The sequence below is a fragment of the Equus caballus genome, chromosome 18 (genome assembly GCF_041296265.1).
Source record: "Equus caballus isolate H_3958 breed thoroughbred chromosome 18, TB-T2T, whole genome shotgun sequence".
In the NCBI taxonomy this organism is placed as follows: domain Eukaryota; kingdom Metazoa; phylum Chordata; class Mammalia; order Perissodactyla; family Equidae; genus Equus; species Equus caballus.
The window spans coordinates 60,510,965-60,535,504 of NC_091701.1; the positions used below are offsets into that span (position 1 = coordinate 60,510,965).

The following is a 24,540-nucleotide window of genomic DNA, read 5'->3' on the forward strand; positions in this document are numbered from 1 at the left end:
TGTAAAATAGTCAATGTCCTGTCCTCTTGCAATCACTGTCTTGAGAAGGATCTGTCTGCAGAGCCACTGTCTTATGTTGCTTAATATGGGATCGAGGCAATAATTCTTTCAGTTATTAGTAAAAATGTAAAAATTATGGAAATTTCTATAAGTTAATGGATTGAATGCTTAATTCCTCCCACAATAAAAAAATTTAATAGGCAGGAAATTAAGAAACCTTGAATCAGTTTTCAATCAGGTTTTTGTTAATGTGACATAAGCAGTCAATTTATCATATGAATTGAGCCTACACAGCAGAGAGGTTGGTGCTGTCTTCGTGTGTTGGTCAACTAGAATATTAGGTGTTCCACATACAAAATTTCTCTACATTTTAGAATTTGTTTCACTTGACTTTATAAGCATTTCTTTATATAGGCTTCAATATATACTAGTTAGAGCATGAAGGAAGTAGGTAAAAATCTCACGTATATCTACAAAGGAATAATCCAATAGAAACCTCAATGTAGAAGGCAAAGAGATATTTAAAAGAGGTTGTTCCAATGTTCGTTTTTGAACTTTCCTTTGGTAGTGATTAGACGGTTTTTGTCACAATGCTGCAAGGAAGAAAAACTACATACACAGAATCTATCCCACTACAGTTAAATGATGAGGTGGACAAATTGGTTCAAATGAGTGCCATTGACCACAAAAACAGTTTAAAAGTGATATTTGTAATAACATTTTACACATCTTTAGGTGACCAGTCTTGGCTCCATGCCAAAGTGATCAGATAAAATAAGTATTAATGAAAACAAACCTATAGTCTCCTCCATGGAAAGAAAAGAATGTAGGGAAATCTTAATTTCCTTCCTCTTGTTAGACCAGATATACTTGCCTCTAATCCTATCAGCTAATAGTTATGTTTGGACAATGCCAAAGGAATGCCTTGATAAATGCAATAATCAAGCTGATTTCTTTTCTGTGACTTGTCATCACACACAATGATGGTGGTTTTGTGAAATTCAATCCTACTTTAGTGAATTCTACTGGACTGGTTTATGATTGGCCACACTGCCTTCTCCTTTGACACTCCCCTCCCATCAGTAAGACAAATGTGATATCATTGCAACAACACAGTAGAGGGCCACTTCGTTGCTTCAACCTGCCATTCTGTAAATTGAGGAAAGGAAATTATCCAATGCATTTTGGGATTAATATTTCTGTTTTGGTCATTTGGTGTAAAATTAACTGAAATCACAAAATATGAAGTTTTTCTTAATGTGTTCTAATATTTTCAGTAAAGTAAAATTATTATATGATTATATAACAAGCATATATGATTATAATTTGTTGACTAAAATAGACTAAATTCCTGTCAGCTAGTTAGACCAGCTCCCAAATGAGTGAACTGGAAAAAAGTCACGTGTTTGAATCCTAAATAAAATGTGATGTTTCCCATTTTTAATACTCCTGCAAAATTTAGAATAGAGAAGAAATAGAAGTTATTTTGGAATCATGCAAAACAGGCTTCCTTTTACCTACTTTCTCCCAATGGTAACATCTTATGTAACTATAGTACCATAATAAAGCCATGAAATTGACATTGCTGCCATGTATGTTTATAGTTCTATGCTATAGATTCTTGAACCTACCATTGAAATCAAAAAACAGAACTACCTCGTGACCACAAAGATCTCCGTGATACCCACTCCTTTGTCTCCCACCAACCCTAATGCCTAGCAACAACTTATCTCTTCTCCATCTCTATAATTTCGTCATTAAATAATGTGATGCAAGTTGAATTACACAGTATGTGACCTTTTGAGATTGACTTTTGTTCATTCAGCATATTGCCCTTGTGTATAATTAAGTCATTTTGGTTTTTATCCACTGTGCCAATCTCTGTCTTTTAATTAGTGTATTTAGGTGAATTGTATTTAACATAATTACTCACATGTTAGGGTCTAAGTCTGCCAGTATAGTTTTTTTTTCTGGCTTTTCTGTTTTTTTGTTTCTGTTTTCTTTTTTCTACCTTCCTGTAGGTTACTTGAACATTTTTTATAATTCCATTTTGATTTATCTATTATGTTTGTAAATATATCTTCTTCTACAGATTATTTAGTGAATGCTTTATTACATATATATAATTTATCACAGTCCCCTGGTACTAACATTTTATTACTTTGAGTGAAGTATAGAAACTTTATCCTCCTTTAAGTCTCTTTACTTTCTCTCATTTATAATATGATTTTTTAAAGTATGTCCTCTACATTGAGAACCGTATCAGGCAACGTTAAAATTTTTCTATCAGTCATCAACTATAATGTAGAAAACTCAAGATGAGAAGCAAAGTCTATGATATTTACCCATATGTTTTCTCTTTCCATCATTCTTGCTGATGTTCCAAGATTACTTTTGTTTTTTGGTGAGGAATATTGGCCCCAAGCTAACATTGTTGCCAATTTTCCTCTTTTTTTTGCAGGAGGAAGATTTTCCCTGAGCTAACATCCATGTCAATATTCCTCTATTTTGTACATGGAATACTGCCACAGCATGGCTTGATGAGTGGTGTGTAGGTCTGTGCCTGGTATCCAAACCCGTGAACCCTGGGCTGCCAAAGCTGAGTGCACAAACTTAACCACTATGCCACCAGGCTGGCCGGCAAGATTTCTTTTTAAGTCATTTCCCTTCTGATTAGAAAACTTCCTTAAGCCATTCTTTTAGGATAGGTCTGCTAGTGACAAATTCTCTTAGTTTTCCTTCATCTAATGTTATCTTTATCTCCCCTTCATTCTTGAAGCATAACTTCACTGGATATGTAATTGCAAAGCTGACAGTTTTGTTCAGCACTTAAAAAATGTTGTGCCACTTCCTCCTGGGCTTCATGGATCTAATGAAAAATTGCTGTTATTCAAATCGCTTTTCCCTATTTGTAAGGTGTCATTTCTCTCTGGCTGCCTTATTGCCACTAGATAGTTGTGAAAGTGCCACCTTCTCATTTGGCTTCCACAAACTGGAAGGAAGAAGAGCAGTTAAGGTATAAAAGTTTTCTGTGTTTTAGAAAGTAGGTGTCCCTTTCCTGATCGTTTGATTAGAGAAAGTAGGCTTTCTTGGGAGCTTGTTTTTTCTTGTCTGTTGCTATTTGCATTTCTGGATTGCCAGCTTCTCCAGCATCCAGTCAAGGATATAAAAGTCAGAAGGAAACCTAGAGAACTCGCTGCTGTGATGTCTCTCAGATCAAAGGTCCTGGTCTGCTTTCTTCTCTCTGCCTTTTTGAGTCTCCTTATGTTTGTTTTACATATAATGCTCAAGGTTTTTAAGCTATATGTGCCCACCCTGGAGATTTTCATCTCTATTGAGTTTTTTATTTCCATGATTAAATTTTATATTTCTAATTGTTTCTTTTTATATCCACCTGTTCTTGTTTCACTGTAGCTAATTTTGTTTCAACATTTCCTGATTTTTAAAAAATGGATATGCTATCTCTCTTTGTGGGTACCAAATATTAAAGACATTTTCTAGTTGCTCTGAAGTTTTCATTTCATCTGGAGGGAATTCACCTTCCAATTGCTTTTTTGGCACTAATTCTTTTTTTTTTGAGGAAGATTAGCTAACATCTACTGCCTGAGCTAACATCTGCTGCCAATCCTCCTCTTTTTGCTGAGGAAGACTGGCCCTGAGCTAACATCCGTGGCCATCTTCCTCTACTTTATATGTGGGACACCTACCACAGCATGGCTTGCCAAACGGTGCCACGTCTGCACCCAGGATCTGAACCGGCAAACCCCAGGCCTCCAAAGCAGAACATGTGAACTTAACCGATATGCCACCGGGCTGGCCCCTGGCGATAATTCTTAAATGTTCCTTTTCTTCTTGTGTTTTGAGATTTTAATTTTCAACACAGAATGAAGAGAATTTCCCCTTCTATGCTTACCTTTCCTTGTTAATGTTCTTGAGTCTTTCTCCATTCAACACTACACAGTTTTAATCTAGAATCAGGTCTTAATTTGGACCCCAGGACTCCTGGTCCATGGTGATATTAGAAATGGAGCAGATGTGGTCACTGAGTCCATGGTGGCTTATCCCAAGTTATCCACTTTCTCCTGTCTCTCTGGTTACATGGATCAGCACTTTTTCCCAGCATAGCATATACCCTGCGTACATTAAATTTGACTTTATCTGCCAACTTATTTTTAATTTCTCTTATGATATATGTTGTCCTTGCCCATCTCTAGAAACCAACAGAGCAAAGTCTTATATCCTTGTTTTCCCTCCAAGATTCACTTTTGAACCACTTAAGCAATATTTATAAGAATTTGAATATCGGTACCATGAGCCCCGCTTTGGTTCTAATCAGCAAGCCTGGCTTTTGTTGCTTCCTTCACGTGAAGTCAATCCTTTTACTCATGGATAAGAACTCTCAGCTGACTCTGCCTGCTTCTCGATCCAAAGGCTTTCAGGCCATGGTTTCTTACCTGATTATTGCATTTTGCTTTTCTTATGTTATGGTCCATAGAGATGTTTTGACTACTTGTTGACTGTGATTGCGTCATTTTGGTCATCTCTTTTTATATTTAATCTGCCGTTACTATTGCTTTTGAGCAGAGGAATCTTTAAAGCATGAACTTACAACATTCTGTTTATTGGAAGTACTCTAGTTTCCACTAAACTGACTTTTTCTCTCACATTTCCAAAATAACTGCCTAAAATAAAGACTCAAGTCAATCTGTTATCTTAGTTCATCGAAGGTCTGTATCTTTCGGTATTATTCTAGAAATTGGTTCTCTCTTTACCAAAGCATTCTATATATGAGTCAGTGCTCTTCTGCAGCCAATATCCTGAATAAGTCATGTGTTTCCATAGGTTTAGATATTGTCTGAGGCTGATATCTATAAAAACGTACGTTAAATTTTACTTTCTCTTCCACTTATTTTTAATTTCTCTTATTATGATATATATTGTCCTTGCCTCAGATATCTTCTCAACCTCTGGAATCCAACAGAACAAAGTCAAATATCCTTGTTTTTCCTCCAAGATTCATTTGTGAACCACTTAGGCAACATTTATAAGAATTTGAGAGCCTTTACCATGGCACAGGAATCTGAGTGCCTTGGACCTAGCAAGCTGATTTCAGGAAACGGAAGTCATGTCCTTTGCCTTAACAAGATTGCAAACCAAATACTTGTTTGTTAAAACTATTTATTTAGCACCTAGTATGAGTAAGTAATTTCACTACAATTGTGTTTTGTAATATAGAGAAGCAGAAAAAAGAAGGTCTTATTTTATGAAAAATAGGCATTCAAATGTTTATTTGATAAGCTGTTATGTGTCAACTATGCTACTATCCTAAGAGCTGTGGAAGAATTGAAAATTGAGGCTAATCTTCATTCCTTTATAGGTTATTATGGAGATAAAACACTAATGACCATAGTACAGGGTATATAACGATGAATATTATAAGACTGGCATAGAGAAAGTGCTATGGGTATTGGGCAGAGGAAGCTGACTTTCAATTGGGCGTAAGGGAGGCATGAACTGGGAAAGATTTCTCAGAGGAGATGCCATTTGAACAGAACTTAGAAGAATGGTAGTATTGTATGAGGGAAGGAGCATTCTGAGTATGAGGAACAAACACACAGGATGAGCAAGCTGGAGGATATATATAATCAAATCGTACTGCTAGTATTTTCTTTTATACTTTGTTCCTTCTCTTTCCACGTGTAATCAGTAAATAAATCAAAGTCGAGAGTTCTCATTATCATTGGACTTGTTTAAAAATCATTTCACTCCTTGTTTTTTCCACTAACATATCTTTGCTTGCTTCGGCTAATTGAACTTTAAAATCTTTTCTTCATATCCTTAATTCCACCTTTTTTCTCTATCTCTTTACATTTAACATTTTAAAAAATTACATATGTTTTTAATAACACATTTTTTATTAAACTTCTTTTCACTTACATTATCTGCTTTCTAATAACGACTATATGGCGTTCTTCAAATCACATAGAGAATCCTGACAGTAACAACAAAAACATATTCACAGGGTGATTTCTATTTGCGTTTAGTGCTTTTTCTTTTTTTTTTCCTCAAGTTTTTATTGCTAGACACTTTTTTTAGACGAGTTTTAGATTTACATGAAAATAGAACAGAGGTCCCCTATTAATAATGTATTACATTAGCCATTAAAGTGTTACATCGTCACAATTAATGACTCAATATTAACATATAATTATTAACTGAAGTCCATAGTTTATTCAGATTTTCTTAGTTTTTACCCCATGCCCTTCTTCTGTTCGAGAATCTCAAACAGGATTCCCTGTTACATTTGGTTATCATGTCTCCTTGGGTTCCTCTTGGCTATGACAGTTCCTTAGACTTTGTTTTTGATGACCATATTAGTCAGGGTTCTTCAGAGAAACAGAACCAGTAGGATATATAGAAAGAGATTTACTCTAAGAGATTGACCCTGTGATAACAAAGGCTGAGAAGTTCCACAAGCTGTCATCTGCAAGCTAGAGGCCCAGGAAAACCAATGGTATAGCGTCAATCCAAATGCAAAGTCCTGAGAACCAGGGGGCCCGATGGTGTAAGTCCTGGTTCAAGTCTGAAGGCCCAACGGACTTGAATCAGGACTTGTACCATCGGTCCCCTTGGTTCTTAGGCCTTTAGATTTGTATTTAGCTTCTTCCTTTTTCTCTTCTTCCTTAAGTTGTAAAGTTAGGTTGCTGATTTGAAATCTTTCTTATGTTTTAATGTGGGCGGTTATAGCCATAAATTTTCCTCTTAGCACTGCTTTCACTGTGTTCCTTAAGCTTTCAAATATTGTGTTTATGATTTTTTCCTTTGATCCATTGGTTAAGAGTGTAGTGTTTAACTTCCACAAATTTATGAATTTTACAGTTTTACTTCTGTTATTGGTTTCCAACTTTATCTTGTTGTGGTTGGAGAAGACACTTTCATGATATCTATGTTTTGAAATCTATTGAGATTTAATTTGTGGGCTCACATATAGAAAAATATATAGAAAAGAGGATGCTGCTCTCTCAGAGTCAGAGTGATTGGGCTGAGTGGAAAGGGAAGTTTGTTCTGCTTAGCGGCAAGCTGGAGGAGATACAACAGAGGCTATGGGCAGTAGCCAGTGGCAGCAAAATCCATGAGAAGAGGAGGTTTTTTATGCCTTGGTACTGTGGGGTTGATGACACCAGCAGCTGTTCTAAGCACCATTTCCCTGGTCCCTTTTCTGGACTGCTGGAAGGTGGGCAGTCTGGGATTTCAGGAGGGATACTTTCTTTTTTTGTGGGAGGGAAGAAGATTGGCCCTGACCTAACATCTGTTGCCTGTCCTTCCTCTTTTTGCTTGAAGAAGATTGCCACTGAGCTAACCTCTGTGCCCAGCTCCCTCTATTTTGTATGTGGGATGCCACCACAGCATGGCTTGATGAGCGGTGCAGAGTTGGCACCCAGGATCTGAACCTGCAAACCCCAGGCCACCACAGAGGAGCTTGTGAACTTAACCACTATGCTTCCGGGTGGCCCCGAGGGATGCTTATTTTATTGCCTTTTTTAAACCTTTGGAAGAAGGTTGTCTCAGAAGGAAACCATCCCCTTTACCCTTGCTTTCCCTACCAGCCATTACGCTAAGCCATGGATATTACATAATCATAGGCAATTATTAAATCATTTTGATCTATGTAATTGAAAATGTTAATATGCATATTATAAGGAAGAATGTCACCTTTCTAATAAATTACATCCACTTTTCTTGCAGAAATAGATGAGAAGAGGGTGACCAACACACAAGCAGAAGTAAGTTTTCTTATATTTTCTATAAATGTGTTCAAATCAATTAAAAACACAATTAGTTTGATTAGATGTGATACAAAATATGATATCAATGTAACTGTGATTAAAAACAATTTAGTTTGCTTTTCCTGACTGAATAAATAGTAAAATGGTGTCATTAAATCTCTGCCTCTAGGTTACCCTTGTTTCTCTACCTATGAAATACTAATCCCTGAAAAAACTTCTAAAATAAACCATTGCCTTTAGAGGCAAGATATGGTATTGATAATTTTCTTTTCTTTTCTTTTTTTGAGGAGGATTAGCCATGAGCTAACATCTGCCCCCAATCCTCCTCTTTTTGCTGAGGAAGATTGGCCCCTAGCTAACATCTGTGCCCATCGTCCCCTACTTTATATGTGGGATGCCTGCCACAGCATGGCTTGATAAGCTGTGCATAGGTCTGCACCTGGGATACAAACCCATGAACCCTAGGCCGCCAAAGTGGAGTATGCAAACTTAACTGCTGCGCCACCGGGCTGGTACAAGTATTTATAATTGTAATTGAGTGGCTGGATCTATATGACCACCACAGGCTGGGGTCAGCCAATATTGGAATCCTGGAGCAAGAAGATGGGGACAGTCACCTCATAAAGGGTCTTCTGGGGAATGGAGCCAAGAGCAAACCCTGAGGCCAGAGTCTCCACATATACATGTAGGAATTAAGATAGAAAATATGAACCGGGGGAGGCTAGGAGAGCTGGTAATGTAGAATATATAGAAGATAAGGAAGTGAGTAAACTTGCACCCAGAAATGGAACAAATAGTGAGTAGGACGTGTGCAGATTTAATAGTCAATTCCCATGGCCGATGAGCAGGCATATAGAAACACTCAGAGGAAAATGTAGAAAGAACAGAATACCAAAAAGTCTCTCTCAAGACTTTTCTAAAAATTTACTGGGGTTGAAAATGCTTTGAAAACTAAACTCTTAAATGAATATAAAGTATTTTTCATTACTTAATAAGTTTTACCCCTATGTTACTGAACAAACTTTTCTGTAGAATTAGTTTTCTACTTGAAATTAATTTTCTACTTGATTTTTTGAACATGTATGGAAATAAACATAAAAGAAATCCCAGAAGTGATTGCTTCTCAGAATCAATCAGACGTGACTGAATATCAGTTGAGTGACCGGATGTATATGTATAGCACAGTCGAAGTACAAGGAAATATCAATCATCCACATGTTTAGGTTAGTGAAGAGCTGCCCTGCCTGCACCTGTGCATGATAGCGGGTACCAAAACATTCTGTTCTACAGCAATTTGCTTGTACCATTTGCTGGGTTGATATGGATTTGGCAACTATTTTGTTGAATTTTTCACTTTTTAATAGATTGTATTTGCATCTGGTAAATACCAACATCTTGATGATACGTTCGAGGGCAATTAAGCTTTAGTACATATGAGGAAAGATTCCTCAATTTCCATTTAACTTTATGAAATAGTTTTTAGTTTTTTTCATACTTTGTACATTATTTTCTTCCTAATATACATGGAAAGCCTAGAACAATCCTCCTGAAGTGACTCATAACTATTTATACCTGAGCTTTTCGAAGCAAAATAATTGCTCCAGGGGCTGGCCTGGTGAAGTAGCGGTTAAGTTCGCACACTCTGCTTCAGTGGCCTGGAGTTCGCAGGTTCAGATCCTGGGTGTGGGCCTACACACTGCTCATCAAGCCATGCTATGGCAGCATCCCATATACAAAGTAGAGGAAGACTGGCACAGATGTTAGCTCAGGGACCATCTTCCTCAAGCAAAAAGAGCAAGATTGGCAATGGATGTTAGCTCAGGGTCAATCTTCCTTACAAACAAATTGCTCCAGACACTAAAACTCATACCTTTGCCAGACTGAAATATAAATCAACACATTATTAAAAAGGAGTCTTTGACATAAGCTGACTGGAGTATTGACCACATATGTATTATTTATTTTACTAAATAAATAACATATATACGCATACACACACACACATATATATATATGTGTGTGTGTGTGTGTGTGTATAGAGAGAGAGAGAGAGACAAAGAGAAAAACCGAGACAGAGAGAGAGATGTTCATACTACTATTTGTGGTTTTGACCCTGAAATATGTTCCTGTGTTCCTATTTTTATCATTTTTAATGCAAAAATGTCTTCTTAAATAAATTAATCCTGACTCAGTGTGCTTAGGTAAGAATGTTAAATAGCAGTTTTGTTAGGAAAGGACTTATCTTTTGAATATAAAAAAGAATATTATCTTAACATTGTAATTCAAAGTAAATGAAGACATTAGATTGGACATATCAATTCCAGCGGTTATGGATTGGTATTACTTACCAAGAACCCTCACTATTCCTCCGGAACCACTCAACAATCTATGAACGAGTATAATCATCCCATGGACATTGCATTTGGAGTATATTTTGTCCTGGCATTTATGCTTTTCTCTCAAATGGAAAGGATTAGTGTCTCTTTTTCTCTTTCTTTTAAAAATAAACTCATGTTACTAGGTGAGAAAATAATTTCAAAACTTCAGTGGATGAAGTTGTATGATAAAATAGCCCCCTAGCTTCTTATATCTCCTGAGACTGTGATATCAGTGAACACATATATATAATTTCTCATTGATTAGCATTCTATTTCATGATGGGGAAATCAGAAAGCTCTTTGAAATATGACACAGTGTTTATTTCTCTCACAAGGCTGATGGCATTGTACTTTTTGTCCAAATATAAGACTTGCTTTTTTCTGTTTGTCCACAGTCACAGAATGCATCCCCTAAGCAAAGGAAGCAGAGTGTGTACACAGCACCCACCATGAAAGGTACTGTTCAGGTACTGTTTTGGGTTGTCGTGAGTGTTGAGTTCACGGCTGGCAGGCTCACTGTTCTCAAGGACCACATGCTTCATTATAAGCTAGATCCACTCTCAGCTCTACTACATAGTAATGTGTCTTTCAGTAAAATACTTTATCCATTTAAAATTTAGTTTCATCAAGAGTAAATAGGTGGTTGAAGAAGAAATGACTAGAGATGTCTCAGAATCTCAGTCTGGAATTCAGATTTTCCAAAATAATGACAAAGGTTTTTCTTTTACTCTTCCTCACATATTTTCCTTGAAGAGATTTTTCCAGAATCCCTAATTACTCTTGCCAGTGTTGGCAGATGATTGTTATTTCTTTCCTGGCTTAAGCGAAATAGAATAACTTGAATTTGGGGCACATTTAATGTAAAGTGTTGCCTCACTGCCTTGAGTCAGGAGTAGCTCTAAGAAACCCAATCAAATAGCTATTAGCTCTACATGTAACAGCTGTTGAAATAAAAATTAGCAAGGCTAGCTCAGATTTTCCCAGAATTTTCCCCTAAAATTGGAACTACTGAAAGAACATCTAAGTGTATCAGAATTTTTACCAACATCAATTCCAGGGAAGGCTTCTTTTATTTCTCACACAAAAACATTCCTGACATGAGGCAGTGTGTTGAATCCAGTAGCTCATGTTCCAGTCTGGTACTTGGGCAGTTGGCCCAGTGGTTCCTCATGCAATCATCCAGCTTGATTTCAGCTACAGCAGAGGCCAGCTGAGCAGCTTCCTCTGGAGTCTGGAGAGATGTCTAAATTGGGAGTGAAATTTTCCACTCTGTATTCTCTCTCGATTTGGGGCCTTTTCAGGGAGGTGGGATATAAATGGACACATTAATAGCTACTTTCAATAAACTTCCTTCCTGTGCAGCTATAAAACTCCACGTTTGCTTATTCGTAAGACTGCAGTAAATAATGCAATCATCAGCACTGTAGTTTATTGCAGGGTAATTATTGAGACTATCAGGCACCCTCTGTGAAGATAAATGTAATCATTTTGAAGATATTTTCCCTATTGTAAGTCATCTCGGACTTTTAAGACACGTCAGTTTTGGCATGAATGGGCAACAATGAAAGATATATGTTCACTCATTTAATGATTTCCTCTGTTTTATTTTGGGTTGGCTTAACTAAATAAAGTAATCCTGTTTTTATGTCCTCAGAGAATAATAGTATTATTTTTAAAGGAAAATCTTAAAATCGAGGCCCCAGGGGCTCATGGTTTTCATTATATTTAGCTCTCAAATATCATAAGAATGTGGGATCCTAACATTTAGGGAAGTTAGTCACATGGCACGTTTTTACATAAAACCTTACTACTGTTGATCGGTCCAAGAAGGTCATTCAGTGATCATCATTTTTGGTCATGAGTCAAAGGTTTGAGAAAGCACGGTAATTCTTGCAGGAGGCCATCAGTGTTATTACAAACCACTTAGGCCCCATTTAAAACCAGTAAATACCTGGGTAAGTCTCCTGCTTCTAATGAAAGAAAAGATAAAGTTAAATCCACGTTTTATTGTCCACCCCCCACCAAGAGCTAGAAATGAATATCTCAAGACAAAATTAAGCAATGGTAACATACAGTGTATTATGAGCACATAAAAAAGCTTCAATCATAAGAAATATGAATTAGCAAAGGAAATGTTATTGAGATGCTAAACACAATAATACAATTGCTCTGAAATGTATAATTCTTCAAATTACAGTAGAATGTGCCATTATTGAGTGTAAAGAAGTTTGCTAGGAAAGCAAAACAGCAACAGATGTGATAAACAGCTCTGAAAAAAAACATTCTGACAAAAAGGCCAACTAGGGCTTCATGAAGCACCCAGTGAGTAACTGGTTAGTAAAACATAACAAAACGAAAGAAAATAATACAAAAAAAAACTAGCCAGACTCCTTTCTCCTCTCTCACGAGGTTGTGAGGAGTTACCAGTACAGAAGCCTAAGTAGTGGGAGGGGCGAGATGCTAAATCCCACCTATGCCATTTCAATTAATGCATAGACAGACAAGTCTCCTATCTCCCATGTTCACTTATTTTTTCCTCTTTCAGTTACTATGGTACTTATGGCTCCACCAGGTTCCAGGAAATAAACACGTGTCCAGGTTACCTCTTGTGAAGAGGGTTTCATATGAAGGTACGGTGGGGAAGAAATAGAGCAGAGGAAACCATTTTAACAGGTTTACCATCAGGGCCAATATGCTGATGACTCCCAAATTCAGATCTGCAGTCCCAACGTATCTCCTGAACTTCAGACTCCCATTTCCAACGAGCTACCAAATTTCTTCACTTGAATGTTATTAAGCTTCTCAAATTTAATATGTTCAAAACCAAACTTCTTGGCTCTTGTCTGCTTTTCCTCATCTCAATAAATTGTATCCAGCTGTTAAGAACAAAAACCTTTGTGTAATCCTTGACTCCTCTCCCTTACCCAACCCATTGTCTGCTCTTGTGAGCTTGAATTTCAAAGTGCATCCCTTATGTGACTACTTCCTGTACCTTCCACTGCTCCACCTTGTGCAAGCCACCAATCTTTCTGGCCTGGACTGCTGAGGTAGCCTTCTTACTGGTCTCCCTGCCTCTGCTCTTGCCCCTCTACAACTTAGTCCCCACACGGAAGCCAAAATGATTCCTCCAACTCACAAATGTGATCATGCCATCCCCTTTATCAAAATCCTCGATGGCTTCCTGTCAAATTCAGAATAAAACTGAAATCCAACCATGGCTTCTAAGTCCCTCAATGAGCTGCATGGGCCTCTCTCTTTGACCTCGTCTCCTTTCACACTGTCCTTTGTTCACTGGGGCTCAACCTCATGGAGTTTTTCACTAATTTTAAACATGCCAAACAGACTTCCATTTCAGAGTATTCGTATTTCCGTTTTCTCTGCCTGGAATGATCTTTACCCTGTGACTTCATAGGTGGCTCAGGTAACGTTACCTCCTCAGAGAGGCCTTTCTTTCCTGATAATTGTGCCTCCTACCATCACTACCTATGTCCTTACACACTGCCTTAGTTTTTCCATAGCACTTATCATGATGTACCTAGAATCAGATGTCCATGACAACGGTTTTGTTCATTTGAGTATCCCCAACACCTAGAGTGGCTCCTGGCACATAGTAGGTACTCAATAAATACTAGTTGAATAAATGAATTATTATGAACTGGGGAATCCAGCCACATTGTCATCTGCTCAGAAGTGGGTATCTCTTGAGCCTTGTTCTACTAATTATCATATTTGTGACTCTGCTTCTGTTTCTCTTTGCTTCTCTCTCTGATTCTCCCTTAACTTTTGTGTTCTTACTTATGCATATGCTTCTATTTTTCTAGTCATACTTTTTCCTATTACACTCCCCTCTGGTCAGAGGGAAAATCTGATTTGCTAAATTAGTTACCATCCAGAATGGTGCATTGGCTGGGCTCAATTTTTAAGAAAAGTCATCTCACAGACCCCTGGACCCTTTAGGTGGTGGACTTTGGCTAGGGTCTGTTTCCTGGGTCAATTAGTTCATGGCCAAGGTGACAGTCATATGACACAAACATGGCAGTATAAATAGAAGGGTCTAGAAACGGCTTTCTTCCTCCAGATATGTTTCATGGCTTGTCTAGCACATTTACTCCTGGAAAGTAATAGTAGATTTAATACTTGGTCTGGCCACCTTTCTAACTATAACATTATAGGCACTCAAATTTGCCAAGGAGCTTAAAGGTTAAGTAGTGCATTCATCCAGCGATGACTGAATTTTTTCTACTGCATCTAAACTCAGGGTATTAAATTGGCTATATTCTCTTGAAGACTCTAATATATTAGGCCTGGGGTGGAGCCAGATAATCAAAAGTTCCAGATGATTCTTCTGCAGCAAGTCTAAAGGTTGACAGACTCAGATATCCGATCACTTACCTGTCTTTCTTGTATCGTAGGTAGATATCTCATAGAGATCAAAGAGATCATAAGATCAAAATTAACATCTTCAAAACTGACCTTTCAATCTTCTCCACAACAAATCAGTTTGTCTTACACTGGTCTTCTTCTCAAGAAGTAGAATTTCCATCTGCCTGGGTGCTTATCCCTGAGTTCTGGGAGTCTCCAGGGACCTTCTCCCTCTCTTTCATGCTCTTCCACAGCAGCGCGCCAGGTCATGCCCCATTAGCATCTCTCCATTTTCTCTCTTCTTTTATCACCAGTACCACCACCATATTTCAAGTCACGTTCATCTCTTTGCCAGGATATAACTGGTTACTCTTCATCCAGTCTTTCTCCTCTCACTTCCTATCTGTTTTCTATGCTGCAGCCAATGTGAACTTTTTAAAACACGGAGTGATTATGCCACTTCCTTGGTTAAAACCCTAGTAACTCCCAATGCCATTAGATAAAATTCCCGTTTCAGAGCAAAGTTTCCAAAGCTTACTGCATGATGGCTCCAATATTCCTTTCTTCCTCTCACCCACTATGTGGCCCAGCCACCTTGGCATTCTGCCAGCTTCTGAATGCACCAAACTTTTGGCTGATTCAGGAAAGAGTTTGCATAAATTTTTCCCTTCACCTAGAATATTCTCTCTTGGCTCCTCTTTGTCCTCATTCTTCATTTGGCTAATTCCTACTCATCATTCAAGTCCTGTCCTTAAAGGTCATTTCCTGAAAGGAGCTTTCCCTAGCCCTCTATTCTAAATTCCCTATAGCTATAATTCTCTATTGATAGTTATAAATTCTCGGTAGTTCTTTCATTGCAAGTAATCAAATGTCCAATTATTTACTTAGTGTCTGTCTCTCCAACTAGAGCAGAAGTGATCTATGTGGCAGCCGCCACAGTGTCTATTTTGTTCACTACCGTATCTGCAGGGCTTAACATAATGCTTAGGACACAAGCAGTGCTTATAAATATACTTTTAAATTATAAGTAGAAGTATTTAAATTTTAAAAATAATAAGTATATTTTATAAATTTTGTAGTATAAGTATTTAAATTTTAAATATATTTTTAAAATTTTAAAAAATATGCCCAACACTTGAGTTGGTGAATGAATCATTTCCTTAGGATACACACCTTCTCTCTGGTCTTTCTGACTATTAGGAATATCTTTTCTCTATTGAGGCCCATAGAAATTTGTATTCATGGTTCTTGTCCTATATCTTGTTGCTATTTGTGGCAAATTTTAGAATAGTAACTATCTAAATATTTTAAGACATCTACCAGACCCCTACCTCACCCTTAATTCCCTTCTTTCTAGATTAAAACATCTCAATGTCAATTATGCCTGACATTTAGTCCTTTTACATTCATTCTTGATCTCTTAATAAGCTCCACTTTGCCTATATCATTCTAGAAGTGCATCATTGAAAATCAACCCGATAGTTAACATGTGGTCTGACCAGAACAGAGTGGAAACTTCAATTATGCCTGTCACCTCCTTCATCCCAGATAATTTAATTCTGTTAATGCAATCCAAAATCTTATTAGCTTTTTCTGGAAGCCATATAACTTGGTGACAAATAGTGAGCTTACTGTAAATCCAAAACTTTCAAGACTTTTTCATGTGTTGTTTTTAAGTCATATTCTTCACTAAATTCATTCCCCATTTTAAAATTGGGTCTTTTTGTTTTTTACCAAACAGCAAGACACTATGGTCATTTCAATTAAATTTCCTCTTGTTAGTATCAGGCTGTCACATGGACGTGTCATATTTTGTATCGTGATTCTATCATCCATTCTATTTTCTATTAACTCAATTGTGTCATCCGTAGATAAGATACACTTATCTTTGGTATTTTTATCCACATCTGTAATAAACATATCAAACAGAAGACGGCAAAGAGGGGATCCTATAGCACACGTATCTACCTCTAGCTGACACTGATCCCCCTGAAGGCCACCATTCAACCAGTTATCAAAAAGGCTAATTATATCAGGATTGCATCCCTTACAACCAGAGGACATTACGAACACTCTTGTTAGATACATTGTTGTATTTCAGATATCTTGTGTTGACCACATTTTTTCATCTATACAGATGCGTCATAAATTTATAATGTATATCATGCATACAAATGACAGGAGTTGAAGTTTGCATAGAAAACAGACTTACTTTTCCATTATTCTGTGTGATATACTGCTCTGTAATTATATAAGTAGAAAGTTCTGAAGATTATCAGAAAAATGATAGCTGACTACTGAATACCTATGTGCTCGTCTCTGGTGTTTATATGGTGGTCAGTCCTGTAATTTACAGAACAGTCAATTAAATTATTGTTGGATAGCTTGAATCATGTTTTCAGAAAAGCAAAGCAGGTTTGCATCTTGGGACAGGAAATGGCTGACTCATTTCCACTCCCATTTTGTGTGTGTGTGTGTGTGTTTTACTGGAATGCAAATGCCTTTAACTGAAGAGAGCAAAGCAAGTGCTATCGATTTAAAAAGAAATCTGAACATGATACAAAGCAGCTGACTGAGAAATGGCTTTGTGCAGCAGGCTCTTAGTATTACATTACTGTTCTTAATACATAACTAGTCAGAGTTTTCACGGACTTCTGAAAAACACCTTCGTCCTCTTATGCCTGATAATTTCTTTAAAGGATGAGTTTAGCCACTTCAGTGTCCAGAGATTGTTCTTCTGATATGTCAAATGGGTCTTCTTTGAATGCTTGTGGCATTGTAACTCCTACATTTTTTTCTCCAAGGATGGTTGTGATCTTGACACTTTATCTCAATTTAGCCTCTTTTCATAATAAGGCAATAAATGCAAATAAAGAATAACCCAGGGAGGGAAATATATCAGATTGGCTCAACAAAAAAGCCAAAAGCAGTTTTTGGAGGGTGGTAGAAGACAGTGGCAAGGATGTGACATGTAATATTAACTGAAGGAAAATCTTCAAGACAGGGAAAGCTGTTGATCATAATAATTTCATGAGACTCGACATTAAAGGACATGGAGTTTGGGGGGCAAGTGATCAGGGTTCAAATTTCAGCCTTTAACTGTTCAACTTCGACAGGTCAATGAGTTTACTTTCTCTTCTCTCATTGGTAAGATGGAGATGATACCTACCACACAGGATTGCTGTGAAGACAGAACGAAACAACGTGTAAAGAGAATGCTTACAACAAGCGCTCAGTGTGGGAGAAATACTTTGAATAATTATTTGATCTCTGGATTAACAGTTGGGTGCACCCCTGCTTGGTTTCCACTGAGCTCTGCAGAATGTTAGAAGGAGCCCTGGGAGAGAGACCAAGAGCAAAGTGGGATGAAGGGATTTCCAGGTGAATGAAATGTTTGCCAGAGCTTCGCTCTCATTCCAGTGGGAATTGGAAAGTCAGGGTTAGAGGTGCCTGGTCCTAATAAGCATGCGGATTACTAAACCTGGCAACATTCACTCCACTTTTATTTGCACCAGTCTCGGGTAGATTTTTGGAGTTAATCTTTGACCTTTTACATCCTTTCCCACAAAATCCGGCTTTTGCTTCATTCCACCTGCCTCGTCTCTTCAGACACCATGTCCCTTCTCTCTCAGCTAACTAATAACACTTTCAGGGGAGTTGACATTTAGATTAATCAATCTTGTATTTCAAAACTCTTAAGAACAAAGTGATGGCTAATGGTGATTTTTGGGGTGCTAAAGATTACACAATAAACATTTCTAGCCAGAGGATGAGCAAGAAATCACATCATATAAATTCAGCCTACAATTAAGCAACATAGGTAGATGAATGATAATTATATCAAATTGTGGCCAATTCACCCTTCCTGATTTCAAGCCTCTAATAATTGTGTCTAAAAAAATACTCGAAAGGCATAGACCAGCCTGTTCCTCACCCCCTGCACATTGAAAATGGGAGGCAGGGGGAGAAGGTAGCAAGATCGTTTAGCTTCTCATCCGCCAGTCTCTACCACATTGCATTCCTTTTTTAAACATCGCTGTCCCTCTGTGGGTGTTCTCCAGGTATTCATCACATTTGCCTTTCCAAATCTTGGCTTTTTTGTTTGTGCTGGCTCAGTATATTTACTGTGTAGGGTGGGGCTTATTTTTGAAACTCAAGAAACATTTTAACAGATTTCTAGATAACAAGGAACATTCTAAATATATACAAGTCTCGCTTATTTCTTTTTTGGAAAAAACCAAGCATGTTTCTATTTCCAGATACACTTCCTTCACTTCTGTTTCATTTCTTTCACTAAGTTTTATGTTCATCTTTCCTCATATCTTCGAATGCAGAGGGCGGGATCAGATTGGAGACCTGATCTGAGAATGTACCTTTCTTGAAAGTCACTAAAATGACGTTTTTTTCTGAGATCAACATTGAGAGAGAGTGAAGCCAGAGGAAAATGCTAGCAAGTATGAATGGACTTTATATTTTATATCAGTTTCATGGATTATGAGGTTGAAAGGTCTCAAGGATCTTGAGATGGATTAAATTGCAAATTTGAAATTTGAGACAAGAAATTTAATCTCATGTGGTACCACTTACACTTTGAAAAGGAGACCGCTGTTTGTCAATATAGTTCCATTCATGTTTCTATATATATTTGCCTATTTTAAAATTAATCTTTTAAATTTGCATCCCTCTGTATAAATAGTATACGACTTTTGAAATTGCTTCCCATCTTAGAAGCAAGGGAAGAGATGAACTTTTGCATTTGATTTGAACAGATGCATCAAACCTAGTGTCTTTAGATCTTTCTCGAATATACAAATGGTAGAATTCAGTTGTGTAAGCACTAACAATATAGCAGCACAACTCACATATGGACCTCCACTGTGTATCAAGCGCTGTATTAAAGTGGAGTGGCTGCAGAGATGAAAAGCTCAATCCTCGCCCTCTGGAAGACCAGTCTAGAGGAAGCAAGACACAAGGAAACAGAGCACACCAAGGCAAGTCCTTGAATAGGGACTTGACAGAGTTGTCAGAGGATGTAAGGAGTTTATACATGTGTCCGCAGAGTGAAATGGACTGAGACATGGAAAAGCAGAACAAACGGCTCACCATTTTCGTTCCTCCTGCTCATACAAACTTGCAAAGCATTTAAGATGACGCCATAATGTAGACAGTTAAATCCTGCATAGGTCAGCACAAAAGCTTTCGCTGCCATGCAAAGTCTGAATAGGTCCCACTAATGGACTATACAGACATCACTTTCCAAAGCATTTAGAAATCCTTGTGCATTTGATCCCATTTTAAAAGTTCTGGTTCATGTCTGTGTCTTTTCTCTTAATAATATTACTTTAAAACAGGGTAAGTTTCGGCTCAAATTACACTTTTTAAAAGTACATTTTTTAGAACAGTTTTAAATTTGTAGAAAAAGTGTGATGATAGTATAGAGAATTCCCAAATATCCTGCATCCAGTTTCTTCTATGATTTATATTTTAGATTGGTATGGTACATTTATTACAATTGATAAACCAATACTGACACATTTTTACTAACTAAAGTCCATGTTTTATTCGTATTCATTTAGTTTTTGCCTAATGTCCTTTCTCTGTTCTTGGAACCCATCCAGGATACCACATTACATTTAGTTATCGTGTCTCCTTAGGCTCCTCTTGGCTGTGATCGTTTCTGAGACTTTCCTTGTTTTTGATGACTTTAAAAGTTTAGAGGAGTACTGGTCAGCTGTTTTCTAGAATGTCCCTCTAATAGGGTTTGTCTGATGTTTTTCTCATGATTAGACTGGGATTATGGGTTTTTGGGAGAAAGATCGCAGATATAAAGTGAGCTTTTCATCACATAATATCAAGGGTACATACTATCGACACGACTTATTACTTAGCTAATAAGTTGGTGTTGACCTTGATCACCTGGTTGAGGTGGTGTTTGTCAGTATTCTCTACTACAAAGTTACTCTTTTTCACCCCCTTTCCATACTGTTTTCTCTAAAAGAAATTCACCATCTGTAGCTCATGCTTAAGGAGTGGAAAGCTATGTTCCGTGTCCTTGAAGGAAACGTATCTACGTAAACTATTGGAATTCTTCTGCACTGGAGAGTTGTCTTTCCTCTCCCATTGCTTTGTTTATTCAGTCATTTATTTTTATCAGTATGGACTCATGGATATTTATTTTATACTTTGGGTTATAACTCAATACTACTTTATTTTGTTGCTCAAATATTTCCAGCTTTGGCCACGGGAGATTTTTCAGTGTCCCTTTGACATATCCCCTTATTGTGGGGTTTTTTGTTTGCTTGCTTTAGCATATCCTTAATTTTTATCACTGCAAGATACTTGAGGCTCATTTGTATATTTCCTTCCCCAGTCTTAGAATCAGCTATTTCTCCAAGGAGGCCTCGAATTACAATTTCAGTTCCTACTTGAGTCAGTGTACTGTAAAATATATGTTTGCATCAGTATATAGTTACTAAAAATAGAGAAATCTCTCTCTTGCTCTGCAGAAATGTGTGTGCATTATATCCATTAGTGTTTAGGAGGGTTAATGCTACATTATCAGCGTACTAAGATGTACACACTCAACTCTTATTAATGCTAATGGAAGTTCCAGGAAGAAAAAACAATGCCTAATAGTACAATAGACAGATGTCATCTTTCTGGGCTTGCCCTCCTCCATTTAACACCTATATAGTGCTCCCTGATGTTTTCTGGGATGAGACTTGTATCGCTTCTTTATAGATGTGGAATTAGTAATAGGTTTGCAGACTTCTTGGAATTTAGCTGTTTGCTTTACTAAGTCAGAGATTTAAAAAAGTAACGTTTACAACACCTTCCACTCGTGTAGTGCTTCAAATACGCAATGTGTTTTTGTATAATTTATTTGTTTTTTACAAAAAACCTGTAAAGTAGGACCTTTTATTTTAGAGGACAGAGAGGCTCACAGAAGACTGGAGTTCCCATGTTAAATGTCACTCTCCTTTACAAGGCTAAATTGTGACAGGAGCCACTTTTGCTTTTCTGTTGGAATAGTAATAGGCCTCACTTTTTCCATTTACCCATCTATCCTGTTTGCCCTAATTAAAATCCAGAGATCCTTCGACCTTATAACTTAGTGGAAAGTTTTTACAAGATCTTTTATACCAAATTTCCTACAAAATGCCTGGTATCCTTGTTTTTAATCATTCTTGTGTTTTAAACTCGCTTTAGAGACCCATATGTAGTAACAATTTTGTACCCAAACCAGGCTTGCCTTTAGTCTTGTCTCTCTCCAGTCCACCTTCACCAGACAGCCGACCACACACATTTGACCCTGTGACTTTTTGTTTTACAACCCTTCAAATGTACACCAGTTCCTGTAGAACAAGGCCCTGGAAATAATGCGCAGGGCTGTTGACGATCTGGCCCCCTCACACCTGTCTAGCCCCACATCCTGCCACAGCCTCGTTCTATTTCATGCAGCAGCAAGGCTAAGTTGTTTTTAGTTCCTTGAAAATAACGCATGGTTTCTTGCCTCCAAGTTTGTTCTGCAGCTTCATTTGCACAGAAGTCCTTTCTGTGTCCCTCCTGCTTCTCAATCCTTTGAGCTATGCTGCTTTGAGAATTAGAATGCATTATACATCCCTGTTTGTGTGTATCCGTAATCCCCTCTGGCTAGGCTCAGTTCCCTGAGGACAGGACCAACATCTTCTTTTTTTTTTTATTTATTGAGTAACATTGGATTATAGCATTATATAGCTTTCAGATGTACATCATAATATATTTCGAATTCTGTGTAGATTACATCATGTTCATCACCCAAAAACTAACTATAGTCCACCACCTCACATGTGAACCTAATCCCTTTTGCCCTCCCCCCTTCCCCTATGGTAACCACCAATCCAATCTTCGTTACTATGTGTTTGTTTGTCATTGTTTTTATCTTCTCCTTATGAGTGAGATCATACGGTATTTGACTTTCTCCCTCTGACTTATTTCACTTCACATAATACCCTCAAGGTCCATCCACGTTGTCACAAATGGCTGGATTTCCTCATTTCTTATGGCTGAGTAGTATTCCATTGTGTATAAATACCACATCTTCTTTATCCATTCAGGACCAACATCTTATTTGTCTTCCAAGAGTATTCTTATTTGTCTTGCATTTGTATTGCAGAAGGCTCTTATTAAATGCTGAATGAGTGAGTGAATAATCTTCCTGATTTAAAAATGTGAGTTTAATTTTAGTCATATTGAAAAATATAAATTTATGGTGTGCATTTTTGTTCTCTCATTTATTCATTCACTCACTCACTCGTTCATTCTACAAACATGTATTAAATGCTTGCTATCCGCCAGGGCATGTTTTAGGCACTTCTAATTTACGATAAGCTAAATGCAATCATTGTCCATAGGAAAAATGTAGTCAAATGGAAAATAAAGTAGTGTAAAAAAATAAGTTCCATAAGATTGATGTGGACAATGGTATTTGAACCCAGAGATGGATAGCACTAGCCCTCGCTGTCACAGCAAAGACCTCACAGAAAAAATAAGCTTTGCCTGTTAGTTGCGGTTGAGTGAGATTTTTGTATAGAAGCCTGAGGGGTGGATTTCAGGTGATGGTTGAGCAGATTCAGAGGCAAAGAATGTGAAAGGGCACGCGAACCCAGAACATCGGGAGGCTGCGGGTAGAGCTGTGGAGGAGAGAACACTGGAGTGATGCTGGGGACTTGTCGAAGGTCCTGTGACTCATGTGCTCATGGGTTAGGATTTTATCTAGAGAAATCAGAGCCCTTTTGAGCAATTTTTAAGATTAGTTAATACGCTACCATGTTCTCTTGGGTGCTTTGAAAATATGGGGAAGGGGGAAAGGGACAAAGAAGTTGATTCACAGAGTTAATTTTTAAAGATTAGTCTACCTTAGATTTTACTTGCCTCAGTTCATCTGCCTGTTTCCAATGCTCTTATTTATATAGGAATGGCTAACTGCTGGAGCCAACTTCACTCTCTTTATCTTTAACGCATTTAGACTTTCCAAATAATATTCGTGACTTGTGAGAAGTTGAAACACTCATCATATTATTTTCCAAAATAAATTAATAGAAATCCAATTAGAAATGTGTTATAATATAAAAATGTCAAGATAAATTGAGAAATTGGCTCGTAGTGGGGCAAATTTAAGATAGAATTACATTCTTTACAAACTTGTGCCAGTCTATAAAACTTTTCTAAATATTTTCCCTTTTAAAGCCTTATATTCTTGTCTGAACTTCAAAAAACGGTCTGATTCACAAGATCATCTCAAGAACAGTTTCATTAATTCCGTGCTCAACAGGTCCCCAGGATGAAATGCCCCATGTTTCAGTTGCCAGAGCAGGCTGCACTCCTTCTGTGGAGAGCTTATTATGGGATAGTAAAGGTATCAGCATCACCGTGGATCAACATACAAGTATTTATTAAACTCAAACTCCGTGCAACGCCCTGAGCTGTGTGTTATTTTGAATAAATGAACTACAGAGTTCTAAATCACCCTAGGTCACATTTTGAGGAACGTTTGCAATTTTTTTTTTTCATTAAGAGACAAAATACCAAGTAGAAGTAAGAGTGTCCAAAGGTTAGTTTCAGGAAATTACTAGGCCCACAAGATAAAAATTACATGATAAGCATTGTATTTATGATCTGTATTCTCCATCCCCTCCTTTCTGGAGTAATTACTCATGGGAGACAGGCTGTGCTTTTCTTGTTTTTGCTAGGTATGCCGAAGCTTTTCTTTTTCTTTCAGCAGAAATTTTATTCACTGCACTCTTGAGCAACTTTGTAAGATTTTATTCTCAAAACCAAACTTAAAATTATCTTATTGATTTCCAACAAGCTCTCTTAGAGCAAGGTTCTCACATGTTTCCATCCATGAAGCAAACAAAAGGCAATCTCAGCTTTAAATACAGCTGGACTAGAATAGATAAAGGGTTTTGAGCGTTTGAAACGGCGTCCTCCTGCCTCTTCCGAATCTGAGGCCGTTGTTCAGACTATTATTA

The 24,540-nt window shown here is 37.5% G+C and overlaps 1 protein-coding gene across 2 annotated transcripts in view; it reads left to right on the forward strand.

Annotated features, from left to right (window-relative positions):
• Window positions 1-24,540, forward strand: part of PPP1R1C (protein phosphatase 1 regulatory inhibitor subunit 1C) — a 107,347-nt gene that overhangs the window by 47,866 nt on the left and 34,941 nt on the right. The window contains exons 3-4 of one of the 2 annotated variants that reach the window (XM_070241380.1): window positions 7,747-7,784; window positions 10,561-10,632. In XM_070241380.1, coding sequence (XP_070097481.1) covers window positions 7,747-7,784; window positions 10,561-10,632 — 110 coding nt within the window. The remainder of the gene's footprint in view (window positions 1-7,746; window positions 7,785-10,560; window positions 10,633-24,540) is intronic. The other variant, XM_001501286.4, reaches the window with a different exon arrangement.